A 22995-nucleotide genomic window follows, 5' to 3' on the forward strand; every position below is an offset into this window, starting at 1 on the left:
TGGACTTTGCACCCGCTGCAATACACAAGAGACGGTTAAACATACTCTATTAGATTGCAAAAGATATGAAGAAGAAAGAATGGAGTTAGAGATGCAAATTTAAAACCAAACATGACACTGGAGAATTTGCTGGGGGGAATTTTTCCAACATTTGGGAAAATGCACAGTCTCCTAATAAATTAACTGAAAAATACTGGGATAGTGAGAGGATTTAGTACGAATATCTAGTATATATATATATATATATATATATTTATTTATTTATTTATTATTATTACTATCAGTAGGTGGCAGTAATGCGCCTTTAAGTTGGTTTGGCAACCACCATTAAAACCAAAAGAAGAAGTTGTTTCTCTGGAACATTGGACCAACTGAAGCTACTTGGTTTGAAAGCTACTTCTGTGTGAACGGTAGGCTACTTAATACATCGCTACACTGACACAATAGAAAATAGACCTTTTTGCCCACGAAATTTTGTTAATGTGACAGCAACTTACTAACTTGTTAGAAAACATATTTCTGTTTAGCTTGTCTACTTGTGCTCTTCCAATGAAGTTCCAAGCGGAGCGAAAGCAGAATTAAATGTTGCATTTCCGAGTAACACATTTCTAATTTCTGAATGAGTCAGTGTTTTGAACAAATCCTTGAGTGAATGATTCAGTGACTCACTCACTTGACGACAGCTACTGGGGTAACTTTACCGAGAAAGACAGACGCAGGCAAACATTGTGTGGTCGGGATGCACGCCTTCTCCGTCACTGAGGTAATTATAAAAAGGTGGGAGAGAATCACTTCTATAAACTCTCAAACCTCATGTTTTCCAGGTGGATAAAATACAGATGTTACTCTGGGAAGACCCTTTAATGTTTAATGTTTTTTTTCAGCTGCACACCCTCAGAAACCAATTACTGCCTTGATCAGTATAAACTAAGATCAATTGTACATAGGCTATTGCATTATTTTAATGAATAAAAAATAATAATGGTTCAAAAACTATATCTGAGTGAAAAAGTCCCAGTGCTGTTAGACTATAGCTAAGTTTCCACCCACAAGTTGTCAATCGAATTATCTGAAGTTCGGTCATAAAACTCATGCGAATAAAGCTTGTGAAAGTGTGTTTCCATCCAACGGCTTTAAAGCGAATAAAAACCTGTGCGTAATGACGTCACATGCTGTTTTGCGATCAAATTGGTTATTGATTAGAGACATTTTAAGGTGTTTCCATTAAATCTCTGAATGACGCAACATTCAAGCCAACATTTGCGAACAAAGTTTTGCTAGACAAAATGCAATTCATTATTTATTCGGCAAAAACGTTTCCATCAGCGTTTATCGCATAAGCCGTAAATCGATCAAGTTAAAATCCGATGACACCGAACATATTTCATTTGAGTCGATATTCATGAAATTCAATCGAATTTTACTGTTTCCATAAGGCATTTTTCATTCGATATAATTCGGATAAAAACGTGTGGATGGAAACATAGCTTATATCAGCACTCACTGAACACAGCTCGGCCAATCAAATTCAAGAAATAGAGCAAACCGTTTGTACAATGTTAATTATCTGTTGTGTGGCAATGTTACGAGCTCATAATTTACATAAAGGCATTTGCCGATTATTAAGGTAATTATTGAGAGAACTGAACTCAATGCAACAATATATTTTTTATGCATATTATGTATATTGCAAGATTAAAAATACATATAGGCTGGAGGGGTTTTTGTTCATTTGTTTGTGTTCATTTACATTTGTGTGTACATTAGGAAGCACACCAGCCTGAGTGTTTCTTTTTGAGTCTAGACAGAAACAGTCTGCCTTTGTGGCAGAGCCCAGTGGCAGCCATTACTCAGTGCACTGGAAACAAATGGTGCACCAGTCTCCTCCATCTCTGTAGCTGGATTGTGAGCGCCCGAGGACAGCTTTGAGGCTACCAGAGCAGAGTTTACCGCATGATCTGTGGCCTTTGCATTACAGGCAGATCACCGCTCCATTTTAGAAAGAGAGGGAGCATCTGAAATGAAACATGCATTATTCCAGAGAGCAGATGTTGGGGTCCTGGAGCAGCAGGACCGCCTCGGGCCCTGTCTGGTGTCAGCGTGTGTGTGTTTGCGGATGTGTATATGTGCGTGAGCAGCTCTCCTCTGTCAGACCACTTTGTTAAAACGGAGCCCAGCCTTTCCTCTTGTTTTGCTAACCTCGGTTCACACAAACACTCCACTGTTGTTTTCATACATCACCGATGTGGGAATGTCACGACACGTCTGGTGTGCCCGATCCCCTATTTGTGGGCATTTGTGCCGCCTGAATAGAGAGAATGTGTTTGATTGACATTAATAGCAATGCAGAATCTCCGTCATCGGAGAAAATATCACACAGTGGGAGACGTTGTGGAGAACTGAGAGCATTATGCCTCCACATTCTGAACATGTATGCCATATGTTAATTAGGAAGTCTACACCGATATAATTACTGAAAGGGAATATTGCCTATGGTGAGAATATCTCCCCGTCACCTCATGGGGAACGTAAAGGAAGATAAAGTAGGTGTGCATAAATTTTAATTTACTAGCCTTGAAACGGGAAGAGTAATGTTGGCAAATTCACTCAGGATGATCTATTGGAAAGCCGGAGCTTTATTACATTTCTCCTTTGTCAGACTATTTAAGCTCCTATCAAGGCCCTACACACAAACATGAGCACATTAAGAATGCTTCAGTAGCTACGTTACAGATTAGATCTCTTTAATTGGGTTTCGTTTGACCCGTTTCAGAGATTTCTCCGTAATGCATCATGGCATCACTTATAATGTAAAGTAGGGTTTTTTACACACAGTGATAGATAACTTAATGCATTCACTTTATTTACCTGCATACATTTACTATATCGAGCTTACAGCCAAACTAGATTTCATCGCACCATATTGCTTTCATAATCTCTTACACGCAAGTAACCGGAATGAGATTGCTTTGATTGTGCTTTTGCCCGAGGCATCCCTGCTCGTCTCTCCTACCCGTGCCCAGTCTCCCGGGTCCATCTTTACACCCCTGAACGTCCTTGTGTGCTGCTCAGAAATTGTTTCATTGTAAGAATATGCTTTAAACGAGGAGTTTAATGGCATATTAAACAACAGCCCTTGTAAAAACAAAAGAAGTACACTTTATAGCATACTTTTAAAAAGAGTACTTATTAATCATATAGGCCTATACTTAAGTGCGAGCTGAATGTAATGTTTTCAGAAACTGAAATGGGCTATATAAGAGTTTTCATGTATTAATCACCTTTTTATTGCCAATGTGAGAACTTTACGGAACTTTAAAAATGAGACCTTCCCCGAATCCCTGACTTGGTTGTGTATGTAAGCCTGACTAGAATGCTTTTTATGTGAAGGACTCTAGATGTGTTTGCCGGGAAGATCAAAAGGATGTGACGTTATATGACACATTATACGATACAGTGATAATATGATAATAATGCCGAACGAGCTATTCTGTAATGTCAATGTGTCATGCAAAGAAAAGAGGTTAATTCAAACTATATTATGATATAGCCAGATCTATAGTCTATCGTCTCAAATATACTTTATAATAAAACTATCAACAGATTTCACCTTCTCTGTCGACATGATGTGAATTGCAGAGTTTCTACAGTGTGATTCACATCGCTATTATCAGATACTTTCTTAAGATGCTGTCTTCACTCATTTAAAGTGATGGCTTTATATATTTTATTTCTTGGCAAATCTGAATATTTGACATAATTGCATTCTGTAATGACCACATCATTACTTATACATCAATGCTTGTCGTTCATTTCTCCGATATGTCAAATAAATCCCTTGGGAGAATAGGCCTGCTCTTCTGAATATGACTGGCGTGGGTCGATTTTCAGTCCTACAGCCAGACCTGTTATCTTCTGTGTTCAAGTATTAAAATTAGCATCATTGATTGGTGTATTGGACTGCTTCTGAGAAGGGGAAAAACAGCTACTCAATACCACGCAGTGAACCACTGTCAAGCTACGAAGAGCACTCTCCAATCAGGGAAATCTATTGTCTGGCATCTTATGCTGAACGAGGGCTCTCCTATTGAGCTGCTGGCATGGCACCAAGGCGTTGTCAACATGATGGTTCCACAATCAATCTGACACACTCCTTCTAGGCGCCAGTAGGGGCCACTGTGTCTCTCTGGTAAACGTCTCGACAGCGCTCAGGATTGAAAAAGCATTGAAGCAGAGCCTGTGAAAGCATCTATGAGGATGAGGATACCACACTAAACAAAATGGCTGAGGAGGAGGACTGGAGATGTGCCAAAATGTAACCAGAAAATAATCAGGAACACTGACAATAGGATACTGCTTTAGCCCAAAAAGACTGAAATGTCAAGCTTTGTAGATTCACACGTTGATTCTTATATATAATTCTACCCAAATCAAAGCCAGAACTTGGTATTTAAAGAAAATGTGCATCCAATGTTTCGTATTATTCCACTGCAACATTTTTCTTTTGATATATTGATTTCTTTAAAAGAAAGAAAAAGACAGCATCCCAGCCATGTAAGCCTTTGTTTTTCTGTCTCGGCTCAGAACATATGAAAGTAAGTGTTAGACATAGTGAAGCGCGGAGGCTTTGAGGTGAAGACGAGGCTGTACCATCATTGGCCCTCTCCTCATTAGCTGGAGCGCCACTGAAAGACCCATCCGCTGTGGCAGTTTTAGGTCATTCGCCCCTTTTTCCAAGTGCAAAAACACCTCGTCGTTGAGAGCAAGAAAACACAGAAGAAGCAAAAAAAAAAAAACTTCAAAGAGCAAATAAGCTTTAATCTTGTTCCGTGCTCTTTGAGAGTTTCAGTAGTCACAATAATGACTGTAGACTATCCATAGGGGAATTATAAACCTGGGCATTTTTCATACTTTTGAGAGGCTTTGTTTTTCTCGGAAAGTCGGTTTTCAAGTTTTGTAATTTGAGAGGAACTACAGCGGATACACTGAACCAAACAATCCTTTGATGCGCCTTGGTTGAAAGAAAAAGAAAAGAAGAAAAAAGGTCAGCAAATTGTGAGCACAGACACTAAGGATGATATGAGCATTGGTTCTCTTCTATAAGTCCATCTTGCTATTTAAAGTAGACGTGAAATCAAAACTGAATTGTTTTAAACATTGTGCAGAATTCTCAGTGCACATTATTCAAAACAATTCAAAATGTGTAATCTTTTTATAACATAATGACTTGCTCCACCTCGGAATTTTTTGGGTTATTTATTGGTCACCTAAGCCCATGGTAACTGATACCACATGTCTATTTAGGCATTAGGCTATTTAGGCTTATTAACATTAGTGTGATAAACTATACAGAGGTAACAGCAAATAAGGATAGGTTTCGAAAAGAAGGGTCACCTCTGTGGAATGTCATGATGCTCTTGAGGATGAACTTGACCTCCTCAAAGCTGGATGTCAGTGGTGTTTCAGGATGAAAGTAGTCCTCCCAGCCCTATTTTTTCTCTCCTTGAATATCCTTCATCTAGAAATATGTCTCATTAAAGTCAAAGCTAACAAAAAGTTCCATGGCAAGAGGCTATATAATTATTAGGTTTATCGACACTTATGTGCACACACATTTTTTTTTCCATATTAAATAAATATTTAATATTATTCTTCATATGAAGAATCATTGTCAATAGATCTTCAATCATCATGCTTGTGAAGCATGCATAAAAAAGCTTGTTCTGTCACATTTTGTAACATACAGGACATAACATGTCGCAAATGCTGACTTTTACGCTTATATAAGTGAAATGTTCCTTTAATTTTTTTTTTTGTGTGTGTAAAAATAGCACTTGACTTGTTATAAATGTTTCCTCTGCTTGTGAAGTGTATGTTATTTTTGCCAGTCAGCAGCTTAATGTCTTGACCATCTGAGTGTAGGTGCCGTCTACTGTCTGTGTCTCGGTAATATGGGTCTGTTTTCCCCATCACTCGCTGATGGCTCACATGGCCCGGGGAGCATGCTCAATGTGAGAGGCAGCTGACACCAGCACGACCCAGGTAGAGGCATCTGCACACAGGATTTTTCTGGAACACGCCGTGCCTGTGGCATTCTACCTCCGCTGGATCAACATCTGTTTCATATGGAGGGACAGGAGCAACGTCCTTGAGGAATATGTCCGCTGTGTTCATTAATCTCTCTCTCTCGCTCTTTATTTCAGTAACTCTCCACCACAGCATCAGTCATTGCCCTGTCATATGTTACATTTACCCTATCACACTGCCATATGTCTGGCTCATATGTGCACTCATAATTAGACTTAAAATGACAATATGATTTTGACCACGCATAGCCTAACAGATCTATTAAAGGGGACCTATTATGTTTTTTTTATATATATATTCAACTTTCTTTAGTGTGTTGGAGTTTGAGCATGAAAACGTCTGCAAAGGGAGTTATTCCAACGCTATTTTACGACCAATCCGTACGATTTGTATAAACCCCAGAGATGGGTATAGGGGCCAGGTCAGGGGTAGGTCATTCAATACGAATTGGACAACTCATAAAATATGTACGATTTAGCAAAATTCGTAAGAGAGAGGTCGTATGAATTAGTACGATTTAGCCACCTCGTAAAATACGTATACGAATTGCCGCTAGATCGGGTTAGTTATTGTCTATCAGTTACCACTGTTACTGAACTCCCTGAAACGCCTCGATTATAGTTTTCAGTTTTCTTCCGGTATTCTTATTATAAGATATTCTTCATTTAAATAATGTCCGCCCAAGGCATACGCCATAAAGAAGGCGAGGCCTGATTGAGAAGAGTCAGAAGTGTGTTGAAACTCACGGTTATAGTAAGGGGCGGGACATTTCCGAAACACTCTCGAAGCAGTTGGCCAATCACAACACACTGGTCCAGCCGACCAATCAGAGCACACTGCTATGTTGGAAGGAGGGGCTTCATAGAGACTGGAACCAAACAGAGCGTTACTTACAGACTAGGAAGAGAGGTGCTGCAACAATGTAAAATATGTGCAAAATAATGTTTTTGAACATTCAAGCATGAAAACATATTCTAGTAGAGTAGACCCACTCCAAAAGTTATTTTTTTTTTGTTTTCAATTATTCTGAATATGAATATTATGAATCTATTAGATCTTATGGTGCTGGTCTAGTGCAGCGTATGGAAAGGCTGAGTGTGCTCCCGCAGGTGTGTGTTTGAGGAAGGGAAAGCGCTCCGAATGCTGGTGTCGAGCGGCACTGCAGCCGTATGTGCTGGAACACAGCCAGCCTAATTGAAGCACCTGGCTTAAGTCAACCTCCTCAACCCAGCCATTAATGCTACCGCTCTGTTAATGCAAGGAACATTTCGAAAATGAGACGATGAAGACTGTGACCCATTGAGACTGATATTCAGATGGTCTAGTTAGGAACTAGTTGCAAAAAAAAATTTCCGGTGAGATGAACTGGCCATATTTTTGAGGCCATCATATTAAAGAGAGCCGATAATTCCACATCTCTCATGATTACACCATACCATTAGATTAGACCATGACTTAATGTGACGTGCTCACCAGTAGGTCACTGCTCTGACATGGATTGATTGGAAACTTTTTGACTAATGAATCATTTGATTAATTTATGCATTATTAGCCTATGTCCTGAACGGTGGAGGGTTGAGCACCACTGAAGTGGTTTTAAAGTTCCTTTAACAGCCAAAACATGTAATACAGTTGAATACGTTGTTTGATGTATAACAGGACACTAAAGGTTGTGATGCGATTAATGAGTGTACTCATGTTTTGTCTATAATTACAGCAGGTTATTTCAGATAAAGTTCTTGAACTGCAAAAAACAAACAAACATCTTAATCAGTATTTCAGGAAAAATATCCTAAAAATCTACTTAAATTTTCTTGTGATAAAAATCATCATTTTAAACATAAACCTCACAAAATTGTGTTATATATTTGCATGTGACACCAGTGGATTAACCTCAATTTTATAAAGTGACGCGAGTGCTTTGTTTGAATCCACTGGTGTCACATGGATTACTTTAATGATGTCTTTACTACCTTTCTGGGGCTTGAAAGTGGTAGTTGCGTAGGCTGTCAATGGAGGGACAGAAAGCTCTCATGTCCTCATAAAAATCTTAATTTGTGTTCCGAAGATGAACAAAAGTCTTATGGGTCTTACAGAATTTTCATTTTTGGGTGAACTAACCTTTTAATATGTTGCACAATTTTGTTTTAAGAAATGTTTTAAAATGTATGTATTTATTTATTTTTATGAGTTTTTATATTTATTTCTTTAATTATTTTTTATTTATTTTTAAAACATTTTTTTACAAACTACTCCACTACTCTACTTTTTCTTTAAAAAAAATTAATTTACTGGAAGTGAAAAAAAGTGTGTTTTTTTAATCAGATGCTGCAGGGTCAATAAAGTCAAGTTTCAATGTGTGAAAAATTATCCTTATTCAAATCATTTCCACACAGCTGTCTTGAAATGCCAACTCGATGTGTGCCATGCAAATGATCAGCTGAAAGTGATGCATTCAAGCCAGTCAAGGTCGCAGAAAACCTCCTCGGCACATCCGAATAAATCACTCTCGCCGAGACAGACAAAAGACCGTCTGTAAATATTTATCTGGAATCTATATAATTAAACGGGCAAATGTGTTATGTCAGATGTGTCAGGTTCTTCGCACAGCTGAATAATACAGTGGAACAGCTTGGTCAAACATTTGTTTTAGATCTGGGTGGCATCAGTCATTGTAGATGGATGGCTGGGACAGAGGGTGAGGAAGTCTCACTGCTGAGCCCAGCGACTCACTGCTGGAGGGAAGTGCAGGGTATGAAAAACAAAGATGTATAATGCTGAAGAAATTATAGAGGGTAGTAAATCTGCATGATTAAGGCAAGCATGACATTGAATGTGAGGGTGCAGCTACGATTCGCCCGAGGGGAGAGAACGGAACATGGTTTTGTTGGCACATAGAGTCTCATTTACATGGGCTAGTGTCACACATTTATCTTGTATCCGTAGGGCAAATGCTGAATACAGCTGCAGACCTACATGCCTACAGGTACTATGTGGTAAGTATGCCACAGTATGTTCTGCATACCTTCTTCACCAATGGGAATACAGCTTTTGATCTGTTACAATATCTCAAACATGCGATGAGAAATGATGATTGCATTTTTATAAGCCCTGACCTTAAAGTTGCAATGAAACATAAGATATTTTCTTTCGTAGTGTGACGTATCCAAGAGTAATGTATTATTGAAAAGTAAAGATACAGTTATGACATTTTGATCAAAATTACAGGGGCAATTTATTTGACATTTGACGTTTTAATGAAACATGTATAACATGCAGAGCGAATTTTCATTTCATGGCGACATTAAGTATTAAACATTTTTCTATCCAATCAGATGATTTCAACCAAGATGAAACTGAGAAATCTAATTAGATAGTCCCCATAATTCCCAACAAAAAAGGCATATCCATAGGCCTGGTGGGGTCTTTAAAATTGGATTTTTATTTTATTTTATTACAGTTTGTCCTTTTCTGGCATTTTCACGTTTAATGCAGCTGATTTTTAATAAAATGGAAAAATTTACAAAAATAGTCTGTATCAAAAACTAATACTAAAAGTTTACTTTCACTAAAAGTTTTTTTTTAGTTAGTAATGACCATGTACTTCCAGTTTTCCAATTTCACCTAGGTTCTACTTTTATTTCAGTTAACGGAAATGTTTGAATTACATTTTTGTTTTAGTTAATGATAACACTGCCACTAAGCAACCACTCTAGGATTGTTCCAATGAGTTCTGCACCAGTACTCCCATTTCCATTAGAAAATGTAAAAATCCAGTAGTCTTTGCCTCTCTGAGGTTTTGGAGGATGAGATCATCCATCAATGCGCGTGAAGGTGAAGATGAAAGAACTGTGGCATGCGAGACTGTCTCTGTCTCATGAGGGGTTAGATGTGTCATCTCTGCCACTGGATTGATCAAGATGAGTGTGAATAGGGCGACACAGTGCCAATCTTGACATCTCTTGCTCATCTGCTCTCGATAATCTTGCAGCTTGAAATTTATTCTCCCCCCTCCCCCTCCCCCCTTTTTTAGAGGGCCCAAAGCTCAGATGCATATTTCAGTGTGATTTCAAATCATCTGAGGGTCTTGGGTGGGATTCCCATGTGAAGATAAGGTGCCTTTTAAGTCTCAACGCTATAAAAAATTTAATTTACTGAAAAATCAATTCCACATTTTGAGGCATCGGCCATCCATATAGATTCCCATTCCAACAGGGGCCACTTTTATCACATCTCATCAAAGTGTGACTGAGGGAGGCGGTTTATTCGCTTCCCGGAGACTCTATAGGAATCTGAGCAATGACGCTTGTCAGTATGAAATATGATTTGGGGGCTTGATAAGCAGACTTTGAGAGCTTGCTAATTTTAAATGCGGCAGATGCGTGATTGCTGCATTTCGCATTGAGACCCGAACAGCGTTTACCTGCAATGCTGTTTTGTTTCGTGTGTTTATGATGCTTTCTCTCCATCCTGACTCCATGGAGCACCTGCTGGGTCCTTGCGCTCTCTCACCCCTCCCTCTGTGGCCTGTGAGAGATGGATGGCTCGTATCTCTCCCGGGCCCACGTCCAGGTGTGGAACAGCTGGGGAAGACTGTGGTGGGGGGGACGGCAGGGATGAGGACGGGGGGAGAGCGCGGCAGGAGCTATAAATTGCGCAGGAACTCTGGGTACTTAACACCGGCGTGTCTCTCTAGCACTATTAATCATGCGCAGGAGCTCAGGTGTGTCCTGTCACTCCTCTGGCCGTCAGCTGCACTTATTCACCTCCAATCCTTCTCTTGCTTTTTCTCTCTTCTACGTTAGCTCTTTTGCTCTATATTTCTCATTTGCCACCCTCCTCCTTTCGCTCCTCGTGCCGTTACTCTGTGCGTTCAGTGGGGAGAAGGATGGGGGTGGGGAGGCCAGACGGAGCCCCACTGATTTATGACCTCTCTCTGGTTGTTTATTTGGTGGAATGAAAGGCACATCACCAGCTTCGCCACACTGAATTTCTCACATCCTCCATTTCCTCAGTGATCAGTGCAGTCGTGTGTGTGAGCGAGGAAACTTGAATAAGCATCCGACGAGGATATAAGACAGACCAATTCACTCTACTTTTTGAAGTAGACCCGTGGTTGACTTGCTCTCAAATTCAACCCAACAATCTATCCACCTATTTGCTCGACTATCAAATTTCCCTACAAAGCCACAGTTGCACATCTCTGAGCATCGTGCAGCAGTGGTGCTTAGTTGCTGAATGAATCAGCCTTTTTTTACAAATTGATTGCATTAATGATGTATTGGGTCACACATTAAAATGGGTTTCTTTCCTGGTTTCTTTCTTTCACTGTTTTTGAAGGAATCGTTTGGGTGAATGATTCAATGACACATTCAGTACGGCTGTGTTCGAAATCGCCCCCTATACCCTTAAATAGCCACTATTTTGAGAGAACAGCCATTTGTACAGTAGTAGTGTCTGAAACCAAAGTGGATGTTATCGCGTGCACATCCATCCATTTTCAGTAATATCAAACTTAATTAAGGTTTGTACATTTTCAATGAAAGAGTAAGATAAATGTTTTCATTACTACTGGAGCTGCCAGTGTGGTAAGTTAAAATGTATTATTAAACAGCGAGTACAAACTGCAAAAGCGTCAGCGCTTCTGCCAGACTCAGTGTACGAATTCACTCACTTGTTTTCATTCACTCCTTCAAGTGGGCTATATTAGTGGAGTAGGGAATAGTGAATGAGGGTATAGCGGGTGACTTTGAACAACAGCCAATGACTTGTTTTATACCTGAATGATTCAGTGTTTTTTTTTAGCAAATCATTTGAATGAATAATTCAATGACTCACTCATAAAGACAGTCACTTGTCAACACCCTGTGTTCTATAACTATAAAGTTGCAATAATCATTCTAATTTTATGAATGAGAATAGCAAAATTCACACCGATGCTATAACAGAAACAATACAGGAATCATATCAGAAAAAAAAAAAATTCAGCTGGTGAATGACAAAAACATTGACAGCCAATCAGAATTCACACAAATTTAAAGAGCTCAAGCGTTTAAAGCGGCAGACGGCATAACCAGAGCACACTTATAATAAACAGAATGTTATTGTGTGCTGGTGTGGGAGCTAATATAGTTATTGTTCTTGGTGTGAAAGATGTAAAGAGTCACTTTAGCAGTGTTGGAATGCCGCAGAACTAACTGTTTATATAATAAGTACGAGTTTAATAATTGTATAAAAAAACATATAAAGAAATATAATTTAAATTAATAAGCGAAGTAATAAATGCTTACTTCAGATATTACAATAAAACTTACATTTGGCTCCAAAAGAGGAGGACACATATGTCGGGCCGCACCTGACCCAGCTGCTCCGCTGTATCGCCTCTTGCTGGCAAACTGAAAGTCACATTTATTTGGAACCATTTATCAACATAATAAGCACTTGGAGAAACACAGTGTAAGGCATCTCTGTTTACTCTGAAACTTGCCCGCTGTGATCTCTTTAGCAGTGTTTCTCAAAACAGTTTACAAAACAGATTACAAAAATGTATCAGCTGGCTGCAATATTCCGACGATGGCAGCCTGGATCGTGTTGGTGTGATATCTCACATGAGAAATCCTCCGTGGAAGACTATATTAGCAGAATGATGGATAACACACAGTCCCACTGTGAATTCAGACGTTTCTAGTGCCAAAATCCTGGTGGGGAACTGTTTTGATTCAACGGCCCCAAAGTTGATCGAAACATTACTACCAACATTTCTTCATTTTGCATCGATTCTTCATCAAGGTCATAAGGTGAGCCACGTGCCGGTTTTACAGCTGCATTAGTTTCAAGCCTAGCCAACTGACAGTATGCAGAGCACATCCAGTGAGGTCTGAAAGTTGTGGGTTCCATATGCCTCCTAAAGTTTTATTGTGCAGTAGGCTGGCTCTCGTAAACACAAAGTTTGTATTTAAGTCAGCAAGTGCTGCCCTGTGTGTTTAGAGCAAGCTGTTCCTGTGAAGAGGGGGCTCGGGAGCCATGAAAAGCATCAATCACGCTTTAAACACACAGTGGGTAGCAGTCGGCCTGGGTCCTCACTCTACTCTCATTAGATATCAGTCATCTCAGCTGGGTAAGACCCACAGCTCTGGGCTTCTGACGGTGTGCACGTCGGCACTTTTCTCGCAAACCAGCTCCAGTTCAGTTTCAGGGGGACGGCAGGTGATTCTCCTGTGCCGTCTCATCTCTGCATTTCTAGAGGTGCATTTCTCGACTGCTGTCTTTTGTGTCTTTTTTAGTGCGTCTACCTCCCATGCCTGAGACGGCAGTTCGAATCCCGCTCGGATTGGTGCAATTAGAACCGGAGGGGTTACATTGGTGCCCTGACCCAGATGAGAGTGAGGTTTAGGGGGATGAATAAAGGAGGCCAGCTAGTAAAGAGCTGTGCAAGTAAACCTCACTCCCCTAGCTTTAAGAGGCGGACTGGCGACTGATTCTAGTAGGACCAGTTACATTGGTGCCGTGACCCGGGTGGGAGTGAGGTTCAGGGGGTGAGTGTAATGGAGGTCAGCTAGTAAAGAGCTGGCCTCCCTTGGTCTCAAGAGGCGCACTAGCGACTGACACTGGCGAAGCTGCGGCCTTTAGCGTCTTTGTTAGCGCTCCCACCTCCCAGAGCCGGTAGGGGTTACATTTTCATATGTAACACCTCTTTAGAAGTAGGCTTGGGCATATGGGTTAACCCTAGACTGATTTACGGTTTCTTTTTTATTTCAATATATTCCATACAATCTCTCAGTACTTACTGCAGTGCACAAAGTGCTCATGCAGTGAATCAGAATCACCATAAATGGATTAATTAATTTGATGAGCTTGTCCTCACGAGCTGCACATAAACAAACATTTGGGATGTCTTCAGGTAATCACTTTTTAAATTACTTAATTGCAGCAAATTGTGTTAGAAAAACAATACAGCACAACCATAGTCCGCTTCACAAGTTAAATAACCGGCTCTTAAAGTCAGCATGAAACAGAAGTTGCGATTGTCTTTTCTTCCCTATTGTAACATACATCTGAGTGAAACAGCATCTCAGACAAGAAAGAATGTAGGGAGAGACTTAATTTTATCCACCAGGAATTGATTGGATCATTGTGGTTTGCTATTGCTGTGATCTCATGTGAGTGACAGGTTGTCCCGCCTTCAAGCCAGTAAACGCATCATCAGGGAAGAGAAGAGATGTTGCTGCAAGACATAAACAGATAATTATAAATCCTTTATAAATACAGCAATATTCCATTAAAAAACAAATCAATCAGGTAGACTCATGAACTGGTCTGACATGAACTGAACGAACTGACTGAATCCATCACGTATGTTCTGGATCAACAGCTGACTCACTCACTGAACTGCAAGTTATCATAACTCTCCCTTGATAGCAAATTACATGACAACAGATGACAGTTATATGAGCCACTTCTTTTAACAAAATATTTTAATAGATTTGCCAGTTTAAATTGGTCAGATGAATCATTTACTGAACAAACTTCAGGTCTGTGAAACCTAAATCAGTATCACTGTTCATGTCAGCAGTTGTTTAAAAACACGCACGAACACATTCGCGTATCTAGGCTACCCCGAAGTGATAAAATTCTGTATCAAAATTTTAAGGCCAGGCAAGTAGTTTAAGGCTTGGTTTGTAAATGCTCATAACTATAGAATTAATGCGCACGTGAGCGCCATCAGCGTTTCTCACAGGTTCGCGTTTAAAGTCTGTAGAGAGAACGGTGTCGTCTTAGCGGCCGCTAATTTAATAACTAATGATCCTTGCGACGGAAGTGGATCAATCAAAACTAACTTTAGCTGGAAAATATTGTTATTCAAGAACCGCTATAAAGCCAAAACAATCTTTGTTACCTTAAATTATCAGTTTATTACTGTAAAGCCGCTTTCTAAAGCCGAAACAATCTACATTGTTAAAAGCGCTATTTAAATGAAGATGACTTGACTTGACACACAGTATGCAGTATATACTGTATATTAACCTCTAGAACATCAAAATGAGAAATGGTTTGATTTTGCTTTACTGACTTGTACACATACCTTCCCGTAGATTCATAACCTAGATTTACAATTTATTTACTCAACCTAGATTTACACGTTTGAAACCAGAGTTTATATGTCCACCAGAATAATGGATTACACATTTTCCCGGTGTAGCAGATTTTAAGACGGACGGTGTGAGAAAGAGCAGTGTTGTTTTATTTTCCACTGGATAAATATAGGCTTGAGCTCTTCGGCCCCTGGAGATAAACGGTAGATATCTTTCGGTTCTTTTTTTCCTTTCTTTTTTTTTGCCCTGTTCATCAGCAGGGTGCCGTGGAACCATTAGCTGACATTTAAGCAGTGCTTTTGTCACTGCCAAGCAGCCTCTCTTTCTCTCTTTCTCGCTCTCTCCATCGCGGCCCACATCTTCTGCTAGGATGATGGAGGGTCGGCTACATGCATCATTCAGGCCTGGGTGGAGATGCAGTACTCCACTTCCTTAATAATGTCATTTTGCTTGAATGGTATTAACAGATTATCCAGGCCCGGGGCAGTGAGGCATGTGCTGGAGAAAGATAACCTTGTGTTCTGTAATTTAATCAAAAATGTTTTCTCCATAGAGTCACTTTGCCCACACCATAACAGGCCTAATATGCTCTCGTACCCCCTAGTTGTATTCCTCTGTGGTTGCAGAGCACAAAAAAAAAAAAAAACCTATTACAAGAGAGTTTCGCGAAGATTCCTCAACGAGGTGTTTCGAATCACTCAGCGCCTCATCCGTGGACATGGGACTATAAACAGGCTTAGATGAAATCAGATTTAAATCCTCAAATTTAGCTCGGCTGCATATCAAAGAGACACTTTTGCCTGACTCTCAAAGGCAGAGCGTTATTTTCTCCTCCGTCACTGTAGGCCTACAGTAATATTCCTCGCCGCATATCGGGTTCAAAAAAAGCACGGTGAAATTCTGCGACACAGTTTGATTTAGAGGCAAAAAATGTAAACCATTTAAAGGCGAACTCTTTATGGAGTTTAATCCTGCGTTCCATCCCTGGAAGCCGAATTTATATCCTGCATTAGCTCGTCGGAGTATTGCTCTTTTCCTCGCACGAGCGTTTTGGGGGCAGACGGAGGCCCTATCGCTCACGAGCACATGCACACACAGGCATTATGGGCTTATCTCATCTCGCGCAGCCCGCGCTAGGCCGCGGCTCGGTCCTCCGGGCTACTTTACTAATAACCTTTTCCTTATCAGGCACTCTGCACCTCTGCCTGTGATCAAAGACCCAATTAATGGAGCGGGGAAAGGTGAAGCATTCAAATAATAGAGACAGCTGTTTTTCTCTGTTTGAGAGAATCCATTTGTATTGTTATCGGCAGAGAACAGTTCTCCGGACCTCGCTTAATTGAGGGTCTGTCAATTCTTCGCCACTTGATAAAAAACGCGAGTTGAAACGCGAAAGGTGGTAAATGGCAGGAATATCACAGTGTTTCAACTTATCCTGTGCTTTATGATCTCTTAAATGGTAATAAAAGCAGATAAGGGGCGTAAGAGGTTCACAAAAGCGTAGACCTCTTGGAAGAGTCGTGTGATTCTCTGAAGGTCGCGTAATGGCTAAGCGATCGCCAGGGTTCATTTTGGCGTGGCTCGGGGGGGCGGACGCATTTATAAAGCCTTTCGGCCGGGACGAAGGTAATTGCTGGACTAAATGTGTTGCCTTGTCAATGTTGCTGTCACATTTCAGGACAAAGTGGGCTGAATATTGCACATATTAACATTTCAACATTAGGTAAAATGTAAAACGGCGGACATGGGAATTAAGTGACACTTTAAATACAGACCTTCCACACTAATAGCTTCCCTTCAGAGAGCATTTACTCTTCAGTTCACAAGGCTACTTATGTTGGGTGTAGCAGGCATTTCAAATGGCCTTTCAAAGCCTAATTTCACTTCAAGCATTTCTCGGTTCATGCTAAATCACAATTTACTCAACCTTTAACAGTACGTCTCTTACTTGCAGTATAGCTTTAGTTTTGGAGACATTCGTTGTAAAAAAACAAAAAAAAAGGCCATTTGAATTGAGTTTAGAAATGCTTAGAAGTCTTTAATTCTCACACCTTTTGACCAATAACTATGACTTTTCCAGTCACTCCAAATCATGCTTGGTAAATCATAATTATGATAAAAAGTCATAATAATGATAAAAAGGCAAAATTAAGTTAAACCAAGATGTAATTGTGAGATAAAATGTCAATGACAAGAAATTATGAGAAAAAACTCAAAAATTGTTACATAAAAAGTCATAATTATGAGAAATACAATTATAGGAAAAAAGTAAAAATGATGACCTAAAAAAATAATTTGAATTGAAATAATGAGATAAAAAGTCAATTATGATACAAAATGTTGAAATTATGACAAAAACATTTAATTTTGACTTTTCATGTCCTAATTATGTTTACATAACCGTGGGAACCCTGTAAATAACAATAGATTTAAAAAAAACCTATACTTTCATTATTTCATAGATGTATGTCTATTCTAGTCTCTACTCCTTTGAACAATTTTGGAACTTCTCATGTTACTGCATCTTTAGGACGAACCACTTTGTGGTATTTCTCATTTTCTGAATTGCTAAATGAATAAACGTTAATGTAAACGATGCATTCAAACAGAATGCGCATTCTGTTCTGTAACATGCAACAGGTACACAGTACTTTAAACAAAGACGAAAAATAAACCCACAGCCTCCAATGCAGGTATGAACATATTTATTACACAGTAAAGAGTACAACAATACCAGAATCATACTGCAAAGATTCACAGACTGACAGACCATTTACTACAGCCCCCAAAAATGAGAGAATAAAATAAAGAAAACAGATTAAACAAGAAACCACAGTTCTGACATAGTAGACTCAAACACCCTAGAGTATACTGAGACGGTGTGACGAGAGACCACACCCCCCTCAGCCCACCTGTAACCTGTGGTTCATGTTTCCGTTAAGTATTGCACAACAACTTTCATGAGTTTTTTTTTTTTCTTCACAAAAAAGATTTTCGAAGAACCCTATGACTGCCCGTCCTGAACCCACCCCACCAATTCATTTCACTAAGTTTCCACGGTCCCTTTATTATCCCAAAAGTTTAATTAACTTTACAAACTGGAGGAAAAAACAAAACAAAACGTAAGAACACCTGGCAAAAAAGACATGCGCAAATTCACCAGCCGTTCCTTTTCGCTCGCGTTTGGTGCGAATCCCCCGATAACACGAACCTAAATGACATTGACGAGCGGCCAAGCGTGTCTCACAACAGAAGACATAAACTGTGGGGGAAAGGGGGTGCAGGAGAAGAGGAGGGCAATTGGTATATATCACATTTCTCATCTTTGACCATTTATTGAAGTGTATATCAAATGGAGTCAACACTTTTTTTTACTTTGAGTTGACTCAAAGTGATTTGTATGTGTGACAAACTTAAAATGAACATAACATTTTTTTTTTCGTTTTTTATTTTACGTATTCTATTACGTTTTTTTTTTTCGTTTTTCTCATGAGGTCTGCATTGTTACCAAGTAGTGATATGGTTTGCAGCTATATGAGCTTTTAACTTTGGGTTTAAGTCCTGTTCTCATGTGCCCATTTGGTTTGACTAGACCAGTGTCCGCTCGGCGACTGGTTCTCCTAACGTGCTGTCAGAGGTAGAGTGAGACTTTTTGCCACCGAGGAAAAAAGGTTGTAGCAAAACAGACGTACTAGAGTGGGAAGGAGGAGTTTCCTAATGCTTTGTCCGTGCTTAGTTTATTCAGGTCACCCTGATTGAAGTTACCACACTAACTGTATGTATTTTTCAAAAATAGTACATTAGTGTTTCAAGACAGCTTAGCTGGCAGGTTCTCTGGAGATGTGTACAGGTGTCTTACACCTTTGTTTTTTGGATTATTTAACCGTAGCATGCCGGAGGAGGCCGGGGAGTGCATCCAGGGCCGAAGAGGTCAGCGTTTAGCACCATGGTTTTGGGGGCGGGAAACATCAGAGTGCAGCTAAGTGCTGGTTTAGACCCCTCTTCCTCTTAAGCCATTGGCGAGGTTGTTTCGTTTCGTTTTAGTTTCTCACATGGCTTTTTATCTTGAGCTGAAACACTTAAAGGTTTGGTTATGCGCCGTTCGTGAACGAGAAGAGCTTCCGGTCGGGCAGGTAGCCTTTTGGGGTGACGTTCTTATGACAAATCCGCTTCGAGGAATGACACGGAAAGAAAAAGGACGACAATGAAACGGTTGTGCAAACCTAGCCCTGGAGGATCTAGATATGGGATCCACCTTTTCAGTTATTGCTCAATCATTCAGATCGCCTCATCCACACATGAAACCCTCTTTTTTTAGGACCTGCTACATGGTTTTGAGTGGCTCCTCCTCCCTACGATCTGAACAGGGCTGGTCTTGGCTCTGGACAGGGGAGAGTTAAAGGTTTTCGAATGGAAACATTGCTCAATGTGGCTTTCCCCTGATTAACACGTTGAGAAAATAAAAATGCGTTTAAGTGAGTCTCTTTTGTCATGTTTAAATCTTGGATAAAATCAGGTTTTGGTCCTTCATGTCTGTCTTTGGCTGTCTTCCATGTTAATTCTTTTGTAATACTGTGTATCCTGGTGCTCTGCAGTGTTAAAGCTGTCTGTTTTTCACCTCTGCATTTGGAAAGTTAGTTTCTTAGTGTCTTTTTTGTACTTTTTTTTTCTTTTTTTGTAGAAAACAAAAACAACATATACCATAGCGTTCAGTATGCATGTGCATGCACTGTCCTTAACTATTCAAAGCAAAATGTTTAGAAAAAAAAGTTAACAAAAGCAGATTGTGATACTTCTGTTTTGTCTTTTTTCCATTTTCTTTTTGCTCTTTTTTCATATATTTTTTCCTCAATTTTTTTAACAAGAAAAGAAAAATCACAGATATGTAACGAAGCACTCCAAAGATAACCTATGAAGTGAGGCTCCCTATGAAAAAAAAAAAAAAAAACTGCCAAAAGAAGCATGCTGAGAGAAACCGTGACAGTGCAAATACATTTATGTACGTCCCATGTACAAAAACATTTATGTTAGCATTCCATGTAACATGCTAGTTCTCAGAAAAAACATCTGAATGAGACTGAAGTAGCAGCTCTGAGAGATAGCGTTTGTCTTTCGAGGACAATGGGAAAAGGTTTTTTTCTTCTTCTTAGAGAACTACAAGGGGACTAGCACAAACACATACAAATAGAAAAGCAGCTTGCGAGAAAGAGAGAGAGAGACAGAGAAAAAAGAGAAAATATGTTCTTCCTTTTTGCACCTAGAAAGACTAAAAAGTTGTGACCGTGGTTTAAACTATTAATGCGTCGTCACAATTGTCCAGCACATGTACAATAAATAACCATTGGAGACGGCACAGGACACAAGTGTTTAACACAATGAGATCTAGAAGGGCAAAAAGAAGCAGAACGAGGACTGATGGCGAGAGATAGGCAGGACAGGAGAGGGCTCCAATAGCCAGTGATTTATGGGAGATTTCTCAGCCCTTTGTTTCCCAGCGGCTGTCACAGTGAGGTTCTGACAGTCCTACTCTGGTGGGCCGATGACTTCACTTCCTGTTTTGGGAGCTGATGGAGTGCATTTGGGATCAGGGCTCAGAGTGCATCCTTCATTACGCCGTGTAGTACTCAACATCCAGCACGGGCCCTCCTCGCCCTTACATTCCTCAGTGAAACAGCTTTTTATTTCTCAGACCATTGACCTGGATATTATCTTGCAGAAGAGGGACGAACATCTGCGTTCCTTCACAATCTGCTGCACATCTGCAGAGTTCAGCGCGCGAGCCAGAAAAGCCATCCGCCGTCTACTCCACCACGTCCGACACAGATGCCCTTCACGGCATGTTTTTTTTTTCCCCCTCAACATTTTGTTGTCTTCTTTACAAGGAACGCTGTCCTAATAATATTCAGAGTCTCTGCTTACATCAGCTATGAAATATTTCCTTGGTTTTTGTTATTTAAAGTGTCTTTTAATGAGGTCAAATAGTTTCATATCCCAGCTACTGGATAAAGAGCTTTGAGAACAGAACGGAGGAGGGTGGGGGGAAAAAAACGACAAAAAAACAAAACAAAATGAAGAGGAGGTCAACTACACTCATCAAGAGGTCCCAGCTGTCTACTCCATTTGTCTTCTTATTTACAAGAATGCAAGAGAGCCACAACATCAATAAACGACATTACCAGCAGTAATCGATAATAGCTGTAGTAACAATAAAGAACAATGAGAATTTCAAACAAAGAATATCTTTGCGTTCTCTATCATGGCAAGTCAATATGACCCGAAATGGACCTCCTGTGGGTGATCGCCCTAAGTACAGTCTTCTTTCTTTGTTAGTGCGCTAGCTTTAGCATTTTGGAGCGAGCGAGTGAGGCAGGTGAGTCAGTCCCCAGTCTGCTGAGGCTTCAGTAAGGGTCCGCTCGGACTCTAGCGCGGCGTGTTCTCTATGGTGGAGGGCGTGCCGGGTGTGGCCGAGCGGGGAGTGGCGGCGGACGGCGTGTCCGCTGGGCTCCCGGCTCCGCTGCTCGGGGTGGCCGAGGAGCTGACGGTGGCCGGGGTCTCACTTTGCTGCTGTGCCTGCAGAGTCTGGCCACATACGTGGTGGTGCTTTTCCCAGTCCTTGTGCTGGCAGAAGGAACCGCAGTAACGCGCCGTGTTGCAGCCGCTGCAGGTCTCGCTCGCCTTGCGCCCACAATTCCAGCAGCTCTGCATGGAAAAATGGAAAAAGAGGGAAGGTTGAAAGGAGGTTTAAACTTAGTGCAGGGTGGTATGAGTAAAAATTTATATCACAGAATTGTTCAAAATTATACCGGTTTCACAGTATAACAGTTTATTTATTTTTTAAGCATGACTGGGTGTTAACCACATTTTTTACTAATTGAGAGAGGAAATACTGCATTAGATTGACTTAGAATGCCCTATTATACTGTCGTGAGTGAATATTGTAGAAATAATCCACTAGTATTAATACAGGTTTGCAAGGCCCCACAAAATGATGCTGTCTACAAAGAGGAGGCGCTTTAGGAGCGGCAGAAATAGCGGTTACCCCGGTAACGGCTGTACACAAAGCAGCACAGCACTCATAAACGCTGCTTTATCAGGAAAAATAAAGAAAGATTAAATGAAAATAACATCAAAACTTTTCTAAAGACAGTCAGTTCCCTTCAAAGATACATTTATATAAAAACACCCACGCCGCATTTTGACTTTGAAACATGCAGTGCTCATGTTTATTCAATGGTGTCAAAGCCTTTTGGAAAATCTATTTGTGGCGGGCAGTGTTGATATTGTGAACCAATGTATGGGAAACACTAATATAATTTGACAGCTATCAATTATAGTTTAACCTAACCATCTTCACCGTAGGCATAGTAACACAAAGCTGTGCATCACCACAGTACAAAAGTGAAAAGCGACCCCTCTCAAACAGTGTCGCGCTGCGTTCTGAACGTTGTTTAAGCAACATACACCGGTATTGCCGTATATTAAAAATTCACATCACAACAAAAATAAGTATTCGGTATGAACCGGTATACCGCCCAGCACTATTTAAACTGCAATATATTCAAAAAAGGTGCATTTCTTTCCATGGGTATTATCCCAATTAGGAAATAATAGATGCAACAGACCTTTGAGAAAAGTGAGCGAAAGTCTCGGCTCATTAGCAGCAAACATTTCCCATTTGAATTTAAGTGTAAATAGAGAATTCTGCTTTATTTTTCTTTGGATCTCCCTGCTTTGAAAACATGGAAATAATGAGCTAGCTGGGGGAAAAAACCCAGTCATTTTACCCAGTTCCACATGGCGCTATGTGAGGACACAT

The 22995-nt window shown here is 40.2% G+C and overlaps 1 protein-coding gene across 14 annotated transcripts in view; it reads right to left on the reverse strand.

Moving 5' to 3' along the window:
* Nucleotides 1-18665: 18665 nt before the first annotated feature.
* The window catches only part of runx1t1 (RUNX1 partner transcriptional co-repressor 1), a 123771-nt gene continuing 119441 nt past the window's right edge, over nucleotides 18666-22995 (reverse strand). For 13 of the 14 annotated variants that reach the window (XM_079590386.1, XM_079590383.1, XM_079590377.1 and 10 more), the window contains one exon: nucleotides 19857-21878. In XM_079590386.1, coding sequence (XP_079446512.1) covers nucleotides 21600-21878 — 279 coding nt within the window. In that variant the 3' untranslated portion in view covers nucleotides 19857-21599. Of the gene's footprint in view, nucleotides 21879-22995 lie in introns of all 14 variants that reach the window. The other variant, XM_079590379.1, reaches the window with a different exon arrangement.

Source organism: Phoxinus phoxinus, assembly GCF_949152265.1.
Source record: "Phoxinus phoxinus genome assembly, chromosome: 19".
In the NCBI taxonomy this organism is placed as follows: Eukaryota; Metazoa; Chordata; class Actinopteri; order Cypriniformes; family Leuciscidae; genus Phoxinus; species Phoxinus phoxinus.